Here is a 17,105-nt window from a genome sequence, read left to right as displayed (position 1 = left end):
GCAGACGGCAGAGAGAAGGGACCAGTGTTTGCTGGCTTCTAGGGAGGCATCTATTGCCACCAGGGCTGCAAGACTCCTTAGAAATCTGGGCACTTCCAAGTTCACTGAGCAAGGCAAAGCGCTTGGCAACCCGGCAGGACTTTCCTCTTTTTGGTTGTCGCTTGGGGAGGGACAAGGAGCTCTTGGGAGCGCAGAGCTGGGAACTGAGGCAGCTCTGCCCACGTTCTTCGCATTACACCACGCAGCCGGCTGGACCGAGGGGCCTCTCATAGGGACAGCAGTCCTGGACTCCGGGGAGGCAGCCAGCGATTCAGGAAGGGCGGCACAGGTGCCCGCAGGCAGCAGCGGCAACAGCTCCTACCGTGTGCATTCCAGCAATTTCTCAGAGGATCAGACCCAGTAAATCCTTGTGGAGCTACATGCAAAAGGGATTCTTCTTTCTGAATTAGTTTTTGGCAGCTCCCTTGTTTGGGGGTGGGATGAGGTGAAAAAAGTTGGCAAAGAAAGGCAAACTGACATTCATCTTTTTTACGTAGTAGAATCTATAGCAAGGACGTTTCTTACCACGCTGATTTGACTGGAAATGGTTCTGACTCTTGGTGCCCCCGGGTTAGGGTCCAGCTCCAGGGGACCTGAGTTCCCCGGGAGCTGCTCTGTGCTCCAGGGCTGTCCTCCTGAGTCCTGTTCCCAAAGGTACAGAAATAAGGTTTCACTGGGGAGAAGGGTCCCTTAGAGCTGGGTAGGGGGTGCCCCTTCACCAGGAACCCAGAGTATCCAGGAAGCCTTCACTTCAGGAAGCCCACACAGTCACCATCGGGACTTAAAGGACATTTATTATTTATTTTTTTTGAAAGGGTGGAGGGGGACTTTACAAGGGTCGGAAGCCGCTAACCAGAAAGGAAGATAAATAAAATACAAAGCCAGTACGTTGTGGCAGAATTCCAGAAAACACACTGAAAAAATCCTTACAGTTTAAAACTGCTTCACTTTATACATAATTACAAATTAATATACAGCATCTGGGTTTTAACCCCTTTTTATCTAATAGGATTCAGCACAGAAACGTTCATTTAGCATTTGAGGACAACAAACGAGAGCAGAGGTATAAGGTGCATGGTAATCACCCTCCTGCGTGTCCTGGTGTCCCCTGCGCGCCCGGCGGGGCAGCACGCCAGAAACCTCAGGCTAAACCGCGACCGTGGGCCAGCCGACCGGGCAGGCCCCTGCCAGTGCTCTGGAGCTGCTCATCCTGGCAGGTGGTCACAAAAGGCAGAGGCATTCAAGCAGGGTGAACACTGGGGTGAGCAGAGACTGGGCTCAGCCTGGGTGTCTGGAGCAGGCTGTCACCGTGTGTGGCAGGAGAGACTTTAGCCAGCTGGGTCTGCCTGTCTTTAAACCTTAGCAAGATGGAGAACTCACTCAAGGCCTGTCGAGCTTTTGACAAATGAAATCCGATTGGTACATGGAAAGAAGCCTTTGTTTTTTTCCCTCTTATGGCAGCACTAAAAGACTTTTCACTTTAAAATCTGGCCAGCAGGCAGTAGATCCCAAAGTTCCGGTTAACTAGGAATGTTACGCTACACGGAAAGAAAGAAAGAAAATGAAGAACCGAACCAAAACAATCTCTTTGCCCCTTTCCTTGTCTCCGAGGGTCCATCGGAGCAACAGCGCCAGGTGGGGCCGTGACCCCAGGACCACAGGTGTGTGTGCCACACTGTCCCGCTGCAGGAAGGCAAGACACACATCCCTCATCCACTGCCGCCGTGGAATTGGAAGCGTTCTTTCTGGGCTTCCACATTCCAAGTGTGTCCACACCCCTTGGCAGTGTCTGGGGTCCCCTGCAAGCCACCCGCTTCATGGCTGCTGAAGCCCACTCACCAGGACCGTCTCTCTCAATGCGCTCCCACCCCAGTCCCTGGGCTTAGCTGTCCTCTGGGCACAACTGGCCCCCCCATCAACGCTGTATCAACAACTGCAGCTCCAAGGCCGATACCAAATCCTTGGGGAGAAAGAACCGGCTATGGAAAAAGAACTTTGTGACCAATGGATGAAATATAAAGCGCTTCTGTGAACGGTACCTTCGGGATGGAGTTCTGGCCCCTAAGGTTATGGTGCTACCTTTATTTTAGGTGGGGCCTAGTTATAAACCCTATACACTAACACCCACTCTCCAGATAAAGGTACGACAAAGCCCAAGGATCTTAAAAATGTGTGCTCACTACTGCTAATACTAGGGGCTTGGGAAGATAACAAATAAGGGAGAATATCAGCAAAGGAACAACTTTTAGTGGTATTACCCTGAGACATGAGAGGAAAACAGGTAAGATTCGTACCTTTCCAAAAAAAAAAAGTCTTGATAAGGAGTTCTTCCCCACAGACAGCTCTCATGGGGGCAGAGGATGGAATGTTGGCAAAGGCTGGATTATGGCAATCTGCATGTTTTTAACCTTCTCCATTTTCAAAGAAAACAGTTAGCATAGTTGATTGTCTCGAAAGTGAAGCTGACTGTAGGGAGCGTTTAAAGTGCACATGCCACCCGACTGGGATGACGACCACTGAGATGATGGAAGTTTTGAGAGAAGATGCAGCCTCCTTCCAGGCAACTCACGAGATTCTGGAACTCTGGATGGTGTTTCCATCTGTCCCCCAAAACCTAAACACAAGGAAGGCCAGCCATCTGATTTCCGGAGCTTAGAGAAGCACGGCCCCTAGCGTGGGGACACTGTGGAGAACTGAGTCTGAGCTGTCCCGGGAGACAGCCCCTTCTCACATGAAGGACACCTCAGTAACCAGGACAGGCCTCAAGGTCAGAGGAGACCTCAAGGCCATCAGCAAAAGCAGGAGCAGCAACAATCCCAGGTGGTTCCCCAAGCGCAACAACAAAATCCCCGAGTTCCTTATCAAAGGGGGAGAGAGACAGGACGAAGGCATGGAAAAGCACGGGTCCGGGTAAGTGGTTCTCTCTCCGCACCGCACACTGTTCTGGGGGAGATGCCTTCTGATTCTGATTCTAAACTTGTCCAACCACAAGCTGACCAAAGTATTTTAAGTTAGTGGGGTGCAGGTGAAGGGGAAATCACCATTTTAAAACAACTACCACCGAATAATCAAGACAACCGAAACTTCACAACTAGTTGGGAGTAAGCTGAAAGCCACCTGTGCAGCTCTATACAGAAACTCAGCGTCCAGGGTGCTTCTTGTGAAGAGCCTGCGTTAGGGCAAATGCCATCAGCACTGAGCACTGGTTTCAAGCCCAGAGGCAGGGAGGCCTGGCCTACACGGACAGAGGAAGGAGGATGCAGGTCCTCATTCATCAGCCCCACCCCTTTCCAGCAGAGCTCTGGGACTGGGACACACAGAGGTGAACCTGAGCCAGTGACAGGGACAGACGGCTGATCTCCCTGTGGGTCTGAGAAAGGCATGACAGGCTGGCCGTACTCAAGCTGTATGGACTGGCAGCAGGAAGCAACCTAACCTTTTGCTGTTTAGGGTCTCTGTGGGGGTGGGGGTGGGGTGGGGGGGTAGTACATTAAGGTTCAATAGAAAATCAGCTGGTTCTGCTCAAGGTGTGTTTCTGAAGGGTAAGAAATCTCCATGACAAAACTAGGCAAATGTAGCCCATGGGTGGCAAGTTCCTTAACTCTCAAGCAAGGAAGAAGACATCCCTTGATCAAAGTATGAGGTGAGGGTGGCAGGAGGGAAGGAAATGGACCCCTCCCCCAACCTTAATTTTCCTTTGGGCCTTCGAGGCACTTTGACAGACACGGGGGAGTAAGGAAGCAGCACCGGCTGCTTGACTGGACAGTTGAAACCGTTGGGCTGGTGTGTTCACCCTTAAAACACATACACACACATGCACACAACACACAAATAAATAAAACAAATCTAAGCTAAAAGTTTTAAACCAGACCTCTTTCAAATAAACTGAAAGATAAATATCTCCATCTGCAAGGCCAGCTTGCAATTCATCAACAAGCACCAAGTTATAGATTTTTTTGTTTGTTTCTAAAAATTATGTTCAAAGACCCATGCTCCTGAGGGGCAAAAGGCAGGAATCAAAGACCACATTTAAAGCACAGAATTTTCCAGGGTTTCCCCTCCTGGGGGGTTAACAAGTGTGGCAGGTGCAGGGGCCTCAGGGAGAAACATCCTGCACCTCCCCGCTGGCGACAAGCCTCAAGGAATACAGATCAAAACACAGTGGGACAAGAAAAAGAGAGAAGGAAATGAACAAACAGGCAGCATCTGTGGATTCTTCAAGGGGCAGAGTACAATAACCAACAGGCCTTTCGTTTCTAAAACTTTTGAAAGAAATCAAATTCTGCCAGGCCTCCTGATAGGAGACCTTTCCAAGCCACACCTTCTGGCCAGCTCTTCTCTCAGTCTGTACTGGTGGGAACTGCTTCATATGGGCCTAACACACCCACCTGAACCTGCTTTTCGGCCAGTTGTCTAGTACAGGGTGGGCACCCCCTGGCAGCAGGAGAAGCAGGCGGTCTCTGCGCGGGTGGAGCGCGGATGGGGCCACCCTCTCCCACGGCGACTGCCAGGCAGGAGCAGCTTCCCTGGGGGGGCACCTCGAGGTCTCAGGAGTACTGCCAGGAAGCCGTGGCCACTGCTGAGTGGCTAGTGACAACCAAAAAGTGTCACGCCGCAGGGGTGATAGTGAGGAGGCCTCTCTACTTCGTCTGTGCCCAGAACATGTGGGCACACATCTTGGAAAGCCAATATATGATTTCTTTTAGACTTGATAAAATTAGATACATTTTTTCTTTTTAAAGTGACTGAAACACCAAAATCAAGGTGTTTCAAGATCATCTGCTTTTTAAAGACATCAAGCCTTCTCTCACCGGTTCTCACAAATGTCGTCGTCCCTTCTGAAGTGAAATGAGAAATACACGTGAAAAGGGGTGAGGCGTGCATGGGGTGAGTTTACAGGGAGACAGCCTGGGAGGGCTAGTGGGTGAGGCTCTGAGTGCACGCTCCCTGAGCGGTGGCGGGCAGTGCCCCTCTTGCGGGGCTTGAGCTGAGCCCAGCAGGCATCTGGTATAGACCGTGCACAGTTCCGGCGCACTCCACATGTATGTGCAGATGGGCTACTGTATGTGTTCAGATGAAGTCCAACCTATCTGCTGTTTGATTTTTGGTTCTGTTCCCCAAAATAAAAGGCAGTAAGAGCTTCAGACCGCATTTGGAAACGCTCTTTTAGTCTCTAGGAATTCCTGACATGTCCGAAACCATCGCCTGGACTTCTGGGGCCACTACTCTTGGTGTAACATCCACCACCCAGCAGGGCTGGCCCCAACCCGAGAGGCGTTGGGTTGCCAATCCTGTGCCTCCTTCCCCACCCTGACCCCCAAGACCAGTTGTTCCTCTGGTCCAGGACCTGGGCAGTGCGGGAGGGCTGGGCGCCGCAGGACACGGGCATCAGTGTAGGAGAATGTGCGCACAGGACAGCAGGGGTTGAGGCTATAACCATGGCGGGACAGGAGCGGCTGCCTCGGAGAGGAACGGGGTCAGCAGAAGATCTCCTCCCCCTCTGCGGGTACTTCAGATGCAGGGCCATCTGGAAAAAAGGAAACCAAGGCGGAAAAAGAATTTCAGAAAAACTGCTCTTTTCACTGGTAAATTCTGTTTTTTCCTCCCCAAACACAAGTCTTCTGGGATGCAAACAGATGCCGGGCTGGTGGGCAATGACATCCGCCAGCCAGGCCTCCAGGTGACGTAGTGCATGAGGTCGTCAGTGATGTCCTCCGTGTCTACAGCTCCTTAAATTTTACAGAAACACTAGGCTTGCTGTTTGTAAATAGGCCTGGAAATAGGGATTTCTCTTCAACCTCCCACACAGAAGGGAGAGGAATCCTAATGAGAAGGACTCAGACCTTGTGCAGTGTGATTTGATAGCACGCCCTGTGGCAGCAAGTAGGTCAGTTAATCCTGAGCTTCAGCTTCCCAGTGTGTCTGGGGGCCAGCAACACCTCTCTCACAGTCACCTGCAGGATTAAAGCAGCCCTCAGAAAATGCTCACCAAGCACCTGTTATTAGTATTACTGGACCAGGCCTAGAAAGGCAGGGAGGACTGCAGCTGCTTCACTGAGGTGAGTTTCAGCTCCTCAGCTGGACAGTAAGTGTGAGAAATGAGCCCGCACTCTCTACTTCGTGCACGTGCCACACAGAGTGGGTTCTGAAATGTTCTTTGAATCTGTGTTCTTAGTGTCAGTTCCAACAGTCCTTTGCGGGCAGAGCAAGTGGGTTTGGTGAGATGTGTGTGGTTCAGCTTTTACACACCTGAATGGCAGCCACCTCTTTTTAACCACTCCCATGCTGCTAAAGCCACCCACTCTTCAGGATCCAGGGACTACACGGCCAGAAGGAGACCTGGCGTGTGTAACTCACCACCGGACTGCGAACGGCTTCCTTTGTTCTTCTTCTTTTTCTCCTTCTTTTCCTTTGGCTTAGCTAACCCAAACAGGCGGGTGGACGTGGACACTGGGGTCTGGCTCTGACCCTCTGGTACTCTGTTTGTCTGGCTGGTGGAACCCAGTATGTGAAAAGGCCCCTTTTCTTTGTGTGTCCGAGAGATGCTGTTCCTTTTTGGGGACACTGAGAGTTCTGAGTCCAATGACCCCGATTTGGCTATGGAAGGTGCTGGTGGCAAGAGGGTCTCCTCAGGATTCGGAAGGAAGGATGGGATCCTCAGCAGCTTGGTGTGCTGATGTGAAACCTGCACATGGTCAAGAGAAGGGGTCTGACTTGGAGGCCGGCAGCATCCCCAGTGTCTCTACTCAGTGAACACTACCTGAGGTCACCGGCTGTGTCAGTGGGTCAGCCCCGTGTGCACCCACTGCCTTGGACTCCAGAGAAATGGTAAAAAGATTCTGATCTTCTCAGTTCCATTTCCTCCCTCCCTCAGGTAGTATCTATGAAAGTGCTAAAAATATCATCTGATGCCATTACTATTTTTATTATCAGCAACATAAAGAATTAACAGTAGCTTGGAAGAGGCAGCTTAGAACTCCCATTCCCTGAAGAAGCAGGAAGAGCTGCTTATCCAATGACTGATTTACACGGGGGTGTAGATAATTATTTCAGGGCTAAGAGATTATAAAGGTCTGTTCAGGTTAGAGGGCAGGTGGAGACATGCTTATACCAAGATCCTAGCCAAAGGTTAAACCAAAGATAAAGAGAGATAATCAGTCTAATCTGTGCTCCCGCTGGGCCTTGCAGCCTTCCCTGTGGAAGCCATCCTTGTGTCACGAAAAGCACATAGAGCCACTGGCTACTCCCCCCACAGACGTTTAAAACTCTGCAGGAAGCTAAACTGCTCCCTCTGGAAGATGTCAGTTTCCTTTTCTTTCATGATCCAAGGTCAATCGATCAAACAAATGGCAACCTGAGTATCAGCAGACAGGAGGATCTGTGTGCACCCAAGCTTCCCACCTGCCACAGGTGCCCCGTTCCAGAATAACCGTAGAACACCACTGAAATAAACTCGGGGGTCAGCGTGCTTCCCACATATGTGATGCCTTCCCATATAAGTAGTCGCTGCAGGAAAAGAAAGGTTTCATCCACAGTAGCGAGGCAAATCAGGAATTAAGCACAGCCCAGATGTCTGAGCATCCCTGAGCAGGAATATCCTCTCTCCATAAGAGGGGCTGCCTTCCATCATTTGCCGGGATGGGCTCCTCCCTGTAGCTGACGCCCACTGACCCCACCGTGTGGGTTCTTTCAGGAACTCAGGCGTTACTGCTCTCTGTGAGCCCCAGGCACTGTGCTCCGGGGGGACCTGTGTCCTCGGTGTGCTGTCCCCATCCAGCTACAAGTTCCTTCAGCTGGGGACCATTCTAAGTTCTTCTGTGGCACAGGGCAGAGGGGTTGCTCCCCAAATCCTGGACGGCTGACTGCCATCCTCAGAGATGCTGAGGCTACTCCGGCCTAAGCGACTGAGGGCTGAGGGAAGTGCCAGGCATCCATTAACTCCCCTGGCCAAACCCCAACCCATCATGCTGAGAGATGCAAAAAGGAGAAAAAGACTCACTTCCTCACCTGCCCCCTGGTGGTGCATAAACAGATCTGTAGAAGCAGCCTTTATATTCTCTGTCTACTTTCCTCCGCTGCTCAGAGGGTTCTTGGTTATGCGGGTCGTGACCCGGCCCCCCAGCGCCCCGTACCTGGCCCATGTCACAGTCGGCGGGCCTCTGGCTGAGCCGGTCGGCCTCCCACTTCAGCTGCTCCTGCTCGCGCTCGAGCTGCCTCTGGGCGGCGCGCAGGCGCTCCAGGTCGCTCTGGTAGGCGACCTTCCTCTGCTGCAGCTCGTCGAGCTCGTGCTCCAGGTCCTGGCGGCCGCGCCGGAGCTCGTCCTCGCGCTGCGCCAGCCGCGCCTCGCGCTCCTGCAGCGCCCTCTCGCGGGCCTCCCACTCGCGCTCGCGCCGCCGCTTCTCCTCCAGGTGCTGCGCCTGCTGCCGCTGCAGGTTGGCCAGGTCCTGGCGCTGCTTCTCCAGGCTGCGCTGCTTCTCCTGCTCGATGAGGGAGCTGGGCCGCGACGCCGTCCGCGTGAGCGCCCGCTCGGTCAGCAGCAGCTTCTGGTCCTCGATGTAGCTGTCCTGCTGCAGCACCACCCCCTGCGGGGGAGACGCACGAGGGGGGACGATGCGCCTCCGCCTGGAGGACGAGGACGCCACCCCAGACTACGGCCCTCCCCTGGTTTCTAAGCTGCTCTGGGAAAATGCTCCAGCATAACCCTGGGCGGCAACCAAGTCACAAGGTCAGTGGTGTGGGGGACTCGGATTTGGCAGGCAGCGGCTTTGTATGGGGTGGGGAGTGTGTGTTTGGGAAGTGGGAGGAGGTATGAACTGGACTGGTTAGAAATTGAGGATATTCCCAGAAAGCTGTGTGGGGAGGGTCACCCTACCCAAATACCACACAGAGACACGGAATATGGAAACTTAAAATCCTACCAAAGGCCTTCCAGACTGAAACCATGTCCTCTGTGCATGTCAGCACCCCATGTGCTCTGGGGCATGGCTGTCAAGGGTACCTGCAGTCCACCATGTGCTCGTCAAGTCCAGTCTTAGCGGGTCGATGATACTCTAACCACTGCATTCTGCAACCTTTCTCATCATGAGAGCCAGTCTTCTCTAGTCTGAGGCCCCCATTTACCCATAAGAAAACTATAGACCTCAAAGATCCAGGCCAACAATACCCTGGTCACTGATTCTCTCGAAACAAGGAAGTGAAGGGATAAAGGAGAAGGGCACATACCTGCAAAGTGCTGAGGAGCTCGTGGAGATGGACGACGCTCTGGATGACCGGCTGCAAAAGGAATCAAAGGACCATCACCTCAGACTCTGAGGCTCAGACCCCAGCGCACTGCGTGTCATCCGACAAGAACCCACCCTACCACACAGCAAGGGGCTTGCATTTGAACCAAGTACTTTCAGACTGAAAGCACCACAGAGGATAAGCCGGTACAAGTAGCCAAGAAAAACAAGATCAAACGAAGTAACTGTGTATGTAGGAGGGAAGTCAGCACACAGTGAAAGGTATTATGAAGCTCCAATTATTTAAAATGACTGGCACAAAAATGGCAAACACACCAATGTAACAAAACAGAAAGCCCAGAAGCAAACCGCAGCATTAGTATATGATACAAAGAGCATTTCTAGTCAATGGAGAAGGAAAGAATATTCAGTGAATTGTTCCCAAAAAACTGGCTAAATCGTTGGAAAAAACTAAGCTGGGATCCACAGAAAAAACATTCAAATGGATTGAAATGTTAAATGTAGAAAAGAACTGTAAAAGAGCTGTAAGAAAATGTGAGAATGTTTTCTGATCTTGAAATAGGGAAGGCTTTTCAGAGACAGAAACAATGGATGAAACCACACACACACACACACACACAATTTCAACTTTTACTGTGTAAAAATGTATAATAAAAAGGCAAAGGAAACAGTGAACAGAGCGAGGCAAAAGAAACCTTTAATTTAAAAAAGGCTCACGTAGATCAACAAAATAACGAATATTGTAGTAGAAAAACAGGCACAGAACATAAACCAGCAATTTACAAAAGAAGAAATACAAATGGCCAATTATATAACATACTAAAAATGATTCAACCTTATTTGAAATCAGAAGAATGCAAAAATAAAGAAACAACCACTTGAACTTATCAACAAAATGTCAATTAAAAAATAATTCCCAGTGTTGGTGAAAGTATGATGAGAATGGATACTCTTGTACTGACAGGGATGAACGCTGTATAACCTTTCTAGAGAGCGGATGACATGATGAGGAAATAATCAGAGCCATGCAAAAAAAAGTATGAGGATGCTCTTGGCTGCATCATTTAAAAAAGCAAAAAAGTAGAGAAAGAACCACTGGAAAAATTAAATAAATTATGGCACATAACATAATAATATGCAGCTGTTAATTAGCATGTTTGTTTTTGGGTTTTTTTTTTGTTTTTTTTTTTGCGGTACGCGGGCCTCTCACTGTTGTGGCCTCTCCTTTTAAGGAGCACAGGCTCCGGATGCGCAGGCTCAGCGGCATGTGGGATCTTCCCAGACCGGGGCACGAACCCGTGTCCCCTGCGTCGGCAGGCGGACTCTAAACCACTGCGCCACCAGGGAAGCCTGATTAGCGTGTTTTGTACAAATATGCCTTGGGGAAATGCTTCTGGTGTGTTAAGAGAAAAAAAGCAGGATACGAAGCTCCAGGGAGTAGTGAAACAAATTGTATAAAATTATGTTTATGCAACTCACATTCACACATAAAATACATGTCCTGTAAAAGAAAAGGCTGGAAATACGAACACCAAACATTTAATAGTAGCTATTTCTCAGTGGTACTATGTTTACTTAATTTTTTCCTTTTTTACATTATTGGATGTTTTCCAAATCTTCTACCACAAACATGTATTCCTTTTATAATATTTAAAACACAAAAACTTTATTATCAGGCTTAGCTCTTCTGAGAATACGATTTACCCCTCATTTAAGTTTATTCTTAATTAACAGAGAGAGGGAGAAGTCACAGCAGACCAGCTGACTGACTGAGCATCCGTAGTGTATAATCCATGCTGGAATGCCTGAAAACCACTGGTCTTGTACTGTCTCTTCTCACTAAATATGAGGGGAAAGTTGCCAGGTGAAAAAATCAACTAAGGGCTACTTTTTAAGCAGCACCAGAGCACAGCAGCCTGTGTGGGAGCAGGTTTACTTCATTCAAGGATGGACACGCTGAAGGGGGTTACGTCAGCGTGTAGACTAACATGCCAACAAACAGAAGACAAAAAACACCCTTCTGTGTTTTAGGGAAAAAAGGAAAGATTTCCTTAATCTGAAATTTCAAAAGAAAGCTCCTCAGGGATTTAAGGTATTCTATTAAAAGCAGGAAGAAACACAGAGAACACCCTGAGAGGTACACCCTAGCACCCCACTGTCCTGTGTCCAATTCCAGCCTGCTGACACAGTCACACGCTTGGAGCCAACTAGGTTTGGAGACAGTAGGAACCTTGAGGAGGATTTCCTAAGAGGGACCCAAGGAGATGGAGAAACAGTGAAAGGCGTGGGTTATCCTGCAGGGTCAGCGGAGCTCAGCCGAAGGCAGGTGAAAGATTTGTGTGGGGACCTGATCTCTAGCTAGGAGACGACAAGGCTACTTCTAGAGTGACACACACAGAGCGAAAAGCAGTGCTCGAAGAAGAAAACTCAAGCTGAGTTGCAGGATAAGAAATTATTATGCAAAATTTTACCCACAAGTTAATTTGCCACGTTCCAGACTGTGGCTTTGGTGCCAGGCTTGTGTTACAGCAAAGGTGGCTACAAATTCTACTCAGTGTGCGCAGATGGAAAGAAATCACCATGGGAGCTTCATGGCCCACGTTTAGAGAAAGCAAGGGGCTTCTCAAGGACAGAGAAGCAGAGGCAGTACTCTGGCAAAAGGGCAAGACGAGGCCCTGGGGCCAGGGAAAGGAAACACAACTGCAAAGATCAGCCAGGAGCCAAGCTTGTTCATCATGGCAAAACAGAAATGAGTATTCCTAACCTAGCAATTATAACAAAATCATATTCTTTTAAATAGCTCATAATATTCTTACCTCACTGTTTCTTTTAAGCATAAATGCCAGGTTAGCATTTCCACCCTATAAAACAAACAAAAGAAGTGCATTTAAAAACAACGAAGACTCTGAGGCAAGAATGATATTCAGCGTGTGTCTGAGTTATGCTGTGACTTCCCGTTTTCGTTCTTTTCTACAGTAGCTTCTCACTGCAGGGCAGTGAAGATTTGAGGCTGAACTGTTACTGAAGCCTTGCAAAGAGTTCAGGGGGGTGTGTGCATTTAAACAAGCCTCTGAATGAAACTGGTCCAGCCACGGCCGCGGCAGAGCTGTGCGCGTAGACGTGGTGTCTGGAGACAGGCCCAACGGCCAAGAACGTGGGGCTCTGAATTGTACTGTTTGCTTAAAAACGTGCTTTCCTCTTCAGATAAAACAGGAAATAAAAACGGCAAATTGGGCATCCAAAACAAAATCAAAGTAGGCTAGTTTCAAAGACTATGAATTTAGAGGAAGTGCAGGGAGGACTTAGGAAGTGTACTTTAGAAAGAAATACCTTTTTCAGACCACTATCCGATTCTGTTCTCCTAAGATCTTGGCCATCATCTCCTTCTTCCTTCTCACCTCCTAAACAAACAAACAAGGTGGTTTTTTTTTTGCAGTTGTAAAACAGATTAGCCAATGACATACTATATACATAGCTTAGGGACAGAATATTTCTGAATCCTATTAATGCCCATGGCAGCTAAGTGTCTGATTATTAATAATTTTACGGATGCAGAAGAACTAGAAGCAGAAAGGAAAAACAAGTGTTATTACCCCCCTTTGGCTATAGCTTAGCTGAGATCTCAGGAAAACCTCTTTTATTACTGAAAATGAACATGACATTCATAGAGGTTCCTGAGTGTTTTAGCAGCTAGATACTTATTAGGACCTCACTAAAACATTTACTGACTGATTGGGACAGAGGAGATGGAGCTACCAGAGTACAGATCATTTTTAGTTGTGATAGTTAAGGACTGCCCATAAGAACACATGAGTTCAAAACCACTGACCTTTTGAAGCATTCATCTGATGGCTGTCAAATCCTCCAAAGGTCTCTGCTCTCCGGGGCAAGGAAATGGGGCCTACCATGCCTTCTTGTTCAACAGGGCTGCTGACAGCCTGCCCAAGTGTGCCTCCCAGGCTTCCACTCACCAAGCCCTGAAGGATCTCCACTGGAAGAAAGGAAACATGCAAAACTGACATCTCCTCTTTTAATGGGAAAAAGAAAATCTCATGGTAATACACTATATGTAAAGGGAAGAGGAACAGAAAATGCCAAAGTGACTACGTGACTTCCTTTGCTGAGAGAAAGCTCTCAGCTCAGGATACATGCGTTAAATGGATTCTACTGGAAATGCAGAGATTAACTCTTCAGCCTTATTCACATGAGACCTAGGAGATTTAAAAGGGTACAGGGAAGGCAGAGTAATTTACTGGAAGGAGCATGGCTCCGGGAGTCAGATCCGAAGCAGCCAAAAGGAATTCCCTAGGAAGTAAGGTGAGGCAATTTGAGAACTGCAGTTCAAACTGGCAGGTTTTTTGCCCCTCCCATAGGGAGGTCAAGGGGCTAGAGCAGTCTAAGCATCTGAATTCTCATATCCAACCAGCTAGGGTTCTCTTCTAGAGCAGCAGTGTCCCACAGGAAGGAGAAAGTGCTGAAAGTGGAATAAAAATTGAGCAGGAGAGAAGCCACAGAGATAAAGGAAAAAGAAGGTCCAGATAGAATAAGGGAGGAAACAGAGGCAGGGAATCTCCTAAGACAAGCCATTGTTATTTTCTAAAAACACTACATGAAAACAATAGAAGAGTCCGATGAAGTGAAAGAAGCTATCTTAGCCTAAAAATGTAGGAAATGTATTTCACGTAAAAATGAGCAACAGAAAAACATCAAAGTCAAATCCCACACAAAGTTAAGGAAAGGCAGAGAGAGAGAAAGAACAAGGGGCATAACTTCCCTACATATAATAAAAGCACATCAGAAGGACATGTCCATAAAATAAGTGAGCTAATAAAATAAAATGACACAAGACATGAAAGAACCTAAGTCAGAATCAGAAAACACAGAAAGGAGGTGGCAAAACTCAAGTGGAAATGAAAGGAAAAGGTATCCCTTTAAGAAATGGAAACTGAACTAGAATATGAGAACAAATAAACCCAAAAGAAAATGACTTAAGATAATAGATGGTGAAAGGATATTTAAACATTAAAAAGATGAAGCTATAAAAAGTACTATGGGAAGCAAGAAGTATTGAAGACAGGCAATGATGATCCAACATATGGACAGTGGGAGTTCTTGAAGAAGAAAGTCAAAGCAAGGGTGTAGGAAAAATACTAAAAACTATAAGAATACATCTCTGAAATCTGAAAAACCTGAAACTATATGTCAAAATAGAACATTGTGAACCCGAGAACATCATTCCAGGATAACCAGCACCAAGGCATATTCTAGTAAAACTACTCGGATTTAGGGGAAAAAAATCCTTTGGGCGTCTAGGCAAAGAGCACGCAACTTACATGGGGAAAATCAAATTACGGTCAGACTCTGCCAGCAACGCTTTACGTCAGAAAAAAATAAATAAACATATTTGAGAATTAAGACACTCAGAGGAAGAGAATGTGAACCAAGGATTTTATACCCAGCAGAACAGATTTTCAAGTATAAAGGGCACAAATTATTACCGATATGCAAGGACTCGGCATATTATCCTCATGAGCCTTTCCTGAGACATCTACTAAAGAATAAGCTTTAGACATCCAAAATGACTGGAGGGACACTGATAAAAACGGGTGGTGGTTCTTGCAGAATGAAGACTACAGTTCGGGTCTAAGAAGGGGAGAGTGCCATATACAGTGGTTGTAAGCTGACAGTATAGACAGAGTACAACTGGTAAATAAAAAAGGGGGGAGGGAATGGGGAGAGCATAAAAGAGTCATATTTAGCGATAGCAGTGTTAGTATTGTTATTCTGATGTGTATGTTAGGGTAAATAGAGGATATTTTATTTCTACGATGTATCCTTGAGAATGAGGATTCACAATGTGGAAGAAAAGAGATACAGATGTAATATAGAGGAGATTAAGCCCTGCAGTCCACAATTTGAATTAAATATGTATCAGTGTGAATTCATTACCCCATCCCCTCACGCACACACACAAGTATATTTCCCCCAAAGCGGACCACTGAAAAGGCCCAACCTAGTAACAATGAAAACCCCAGCAGCAATAACCACCCCTGGCGCCTAGACAGTGGTCTTGAAACATCATTTACCACTAAAAGAAACCAGAGCTTCTCAGAAAGATGGCTAATTCCAGGTATGGGCAGAAAACAAGATGAGCCTGGAGCATCTTAACATACCAAACAGCAAAGCAGCTCTCAAAGACTGCTGGGGTCATGCCAAAAGGACTCAGAGGCCCCACAAAGAGGTGCTCCTTGGCAAAGAGAGGACCTTTTTAACTTTTAATAAGGATAAGAACTGCAACGACTTGAAGCGCATCAGACATATTTAATTCATGAGTCTATAATAATATATTAAAAGTACTGGTCACTTTCAGAGAATGACCGTAAATCAATTCACTACTTTGAAAACTGGTAAATAATGGGGGAAAATTAATCAAGCATTTATCCTTTTATCTTTTTTTCCCTATATGTTACAAAATAAAGAAGACAACTAGACATTTTGTGCCCCAGATGAAAGAGCACAACACTCCGGTAACACAGCTTGCCAAAGGGATTATGTCTGAGCAACTGAGCCTCCGAGTCCAGCAGAGAATCTAAAGGAAACGGAGGGCAGAAGAACAGAACCCCTGTGTGAATAAAACCCAAAAAGAGAAACCCACAGGTCAAAGCTCAAGGATAAATTGTGTGGAAAAGAAAGGGATGGTGGGTGGGTGGAGGACTGTAAATAAAGAATCCTAAAAGGCATATCAAAAACCATGAATACAACGGAGCCACAGGGTCTGTGAACAGGCACTTGGCCATAAAACCATAAAGAAACCTAAGCGATTACTGTAAAAGTCACAATATACTTTCAGGAGGGAGGGAGAGAGCTCTGATGGGGACAGGACATGTGGAAGGGCTTTAAGGGGTCTGGCCACATTTTATTTCTCGACCTGGGTAGTAGTTACAAGGATGCCCACCTGATAAGAATTTACTAAAGCGAAATATGTATTGGGTTGTTTTCTGTATTTGTGATTTATTTTACAATAAAAAAGTACAAACTGGTAGATAATATTATTATGTAAACCACTGTGGGAGGAGACAAGGAGGGGGGCAATGCTGAATGTAAATTACCCTCATTTATGGCACTTTTCATTAAAGGCCCTCCTTTGAGAGCCTCTTCTGTGTTGGATCGGAAGAGGATTCTAGAGCTTTGAGTTGGGGAGCCATCCTCTGGCAAGGGAGTGCTGCACTCAGTCATGTCCCGGAAAATCATCTCCTTCTCTTCCAGTAAGAGTAGGATCTGCTGGTCCTTTTGCTGAAGTTGTTCTGCAGGTGCACAGAGAAGAGATCTGGTGACTTGACTGTTCACTATGATGAGATGACTAAGACATGAGCACCACCTTGTGGTAACGCATGGAACCACAAGGAACACAGCTTCCCCCACTTTCTTTTTCATCATGAAGGCAGTATCAAGCTTTTGATCTGTAATGTCTACCTGGAAAACTATCCTGGGTCTTTCTATGCAAATGCCAGAATTTCTGACATAACGAACTTGCACTCTGTTCCATTCTCCTGCCTCCTGTTTATTTCTCAACCCACACATTCTTCTCTGGCTTCTGCCCATCACTCTGCATCTGCTCTTTCCAAGGTTACCCTTCACTACTGAATCCAGTGAAGTCTTTCATTACATCTTTTCCAGCATGGATACTTCCCCCATTTAAAACTGTTTCCCGGACTTCCCTGGTGGCGCAGTGGTTAAGAATCCGCCTGCCAATGCAGGGAACACGGGTTCGAGCCCTGGTCCGGGAAGATCCCACATGCCGTCGGGCAACTAAGCCCGTGTGCC

The 17,105-nt window shown here is 47.4% G+C and overlaps 1 protein-coding gene across 7 annotated transcripts in view; it reads right to left on the bottom strand.

Annotated features, from left to right (window-relative positions):
- Nucleotides 1-821: 821 nt before the first annotated feature.
- Nucleotides 822-17,105, bottom strand: part of AKAP13 (A-kinase anchoring protein 13) — a 343,180-nt gene continuing 326,896 nt past the window's right edge. For all 7 annotated transcript variants that reach the window (XM_082835493.1, XM_082835495.1, XM_082835496.1 and 4 more), the window contains 8 exons: nucleotides 16,391-16,585; nucleotides 13,111-13,272; nucleotides 12,612-12,682; nucleotides 12,098-12,142; nucleotides 9,262-9,312; nucleotides 8,172-8,621; nucleotides 6,397-6,724; nucleotides 822-5,566 (listed from right to left, as the gene is read on the bottom strand). In XM_082835493.1, coding sequence (XP_082691619.1) covers nucleotides 5,517-5,566; nucleotides 6,397-6,724; nucleotides 8,172-8,621; nucleotides 9,262-9,312; nucleotides 12,098-12,142; nucleotides 12,612-12,682; nucleotides 13,111-13,272; nucleotides 16,391-16,585 — 1,352 coding nt within the window. In that variant the 3' untranslated portion in view covers nucleotides 822-5,516. The remainder of the gene's footprint in view (nucleotides 5,567-6,396; nucleotides 6,725-8,171; nucleotides 8,622-9,261; nucleotides 9,313-12,097; nucleotides 12,143-12,611; nucleotides 12,683-13,110; nucleotides 13,273-16,390; nucleotides 16,586-17,105) is intronic.

The sequence above is a fragment of the Leucopleurus acutus genome, assembly GCF_964270905.1.
Source record: "Leucopleurus acutus genome assembly, chromosome: 1".
Lineage (NCBI taxonomy): Eukaryota > Metazoa > Chordata > Mammalia > Artiodactyla > Delphinidae > Leucopleurus > Leucopleurus acutus.
Note: the sequence above shows the minus strand (reverse complement) of the source record. Positions and strands in the feature narration are given on the sequence as shown.